This window comes from Perkinsus marinus, assembly GCF_000006405.1.
Source record: "Perkinsus marinus ATCC 50983 genomic scaffold scf_1104296958010, whole genome shotgun sequence".
NCBI lineage: Eukaryota > Perkinsozoa > Perkinsida > Perkinsidae > Perkinsus > Perkinsus marinus.
Window position 1 is genome coordinate 1 of NW_003206959.1, and position 1,325 is coordinate 1,325.

The window sequence follows — 1,325 nt, forward strand, 5'->3', positions numbered from 1 at the left end:
GGGTTGTTATTGGTGAATATGCTGGCATTACCAGGATCGAAGGACTACACTTAAACTTCCACAGATATTCTAATTCGACTAACTTCAAGTCCTTAACACAACGAGATTAATATAATAAAAGTGAATACGTTTCAAAACACACGACGGGCAGATATAAACACTAGACATATGTCCATTTCTGGCTTGAAGAGTTTAGGACCATATGTTCAAGACATCTTAAGCTCATAGTTTATGAGAACTTGCACCAGATCACGTCGGTGAGGACGAGTCGACCCCGCTAATCGTAAGGGTGCAACGTAGAGGCGCTGACACGTTGCAATTAATGCTGCACAGAAAGTGAGGGCATCAACTGTTGTCGGGGAGAGTTTTTGACAGTACACTCCTGTTCACTCTGCGACAAGTACAGTTGGCTATCAAGGGTCAGTAGAGACTCACTTTTTGGGAATTTATGGATTGACTTGAATGTCTAGACTCATTCAGTTGTCTTTCAAAGGCTCTTAGGATGCGCATCCCTTGGACCTGGATTAGCGAATATGCATTTTCTAACCTAGCCGCGTTGGAGATAATATGATACGCCCCCAACGCAGTCTGGGCGTAATTTTTGATGCAACACTTCTCCTCAACGACTCTAACAGGGGCATCACAAAAACGATTCTCGAGAAATCGAGTGAGCTGCGGCAAACTTGCGGCCGTTCATCAGAGCAAGCCGAGTTATAAGACGTATGTCGTTTAACTAAAGAGTTATGCGAAGCTGATCTATTCCTAGAAATTCATTCACCTGCTGAGCCGACTCCTTCTTCCCCATCATTGCATCCATAATTCTCTGCCGTCGATACGCAGACGTGAGGAGCTTGAAGGCAATGTTTTCGGTGTCGCCGAGGTCGCCACGAATCAAAGATTTGAACACCTAAGAAGAAAACCTATCAAGCTGAAAGATCATAAAATTCAGACCTTAAACATTGCAGCTGAACTCGGATCACTCGACTGGTGGCCTCTACGTAACTAATAGTCAGCAATGACGTGAAGGCACTCAAAAGAGTGACTATTACTATGCTGAGGAACTCGTGAAATTCGATTTCCCCAGAACCATCTTCGTCAACATTAGCAACCATTTTCTCCACATCTGAGGACCTTTCCGCCAGTCCGAGGGCCACCATAACCTAAACTGGCGCCTTACCGATACGGGCATCCAACCGAAACAGGCTCAAATAGAAGATCGAACGACTACTGAGTGAAGCTGTGTCATCGTTTTGATTCGACCCTCCAGCAGAAACGTCCGCACTGACCTCCTCGAGTTCACTGACATCTATAGATCCGGAACCGTC

General features: G+C 45.4%; 1 protein-coding gene across 1 annotated transcript; it reads right to left on the reverse strand.

Moving 5' to 3' along the window:
* Positions 1-733: 733 nt before the first annotated feature.
* On the reverse strand, positions 734-1,157 carry Pmar_PMAR014435 (hypothetical protein; the record flags this gene model as incomplete). The annotated part of the gene is made up of 2 exons (XM_002774673.1): positions 734-907; positions 1,050-1,157. The coding sequence occupies 2 exons, from the start codon at positions 1,155-1,157 to the stop codon at positions 734-736; spliced, it is 282 nt and encodes a 93-aa protein (XP_002774719.1).
* Positions 1,158-1,325: the final 168 nt, after the last annotated feature.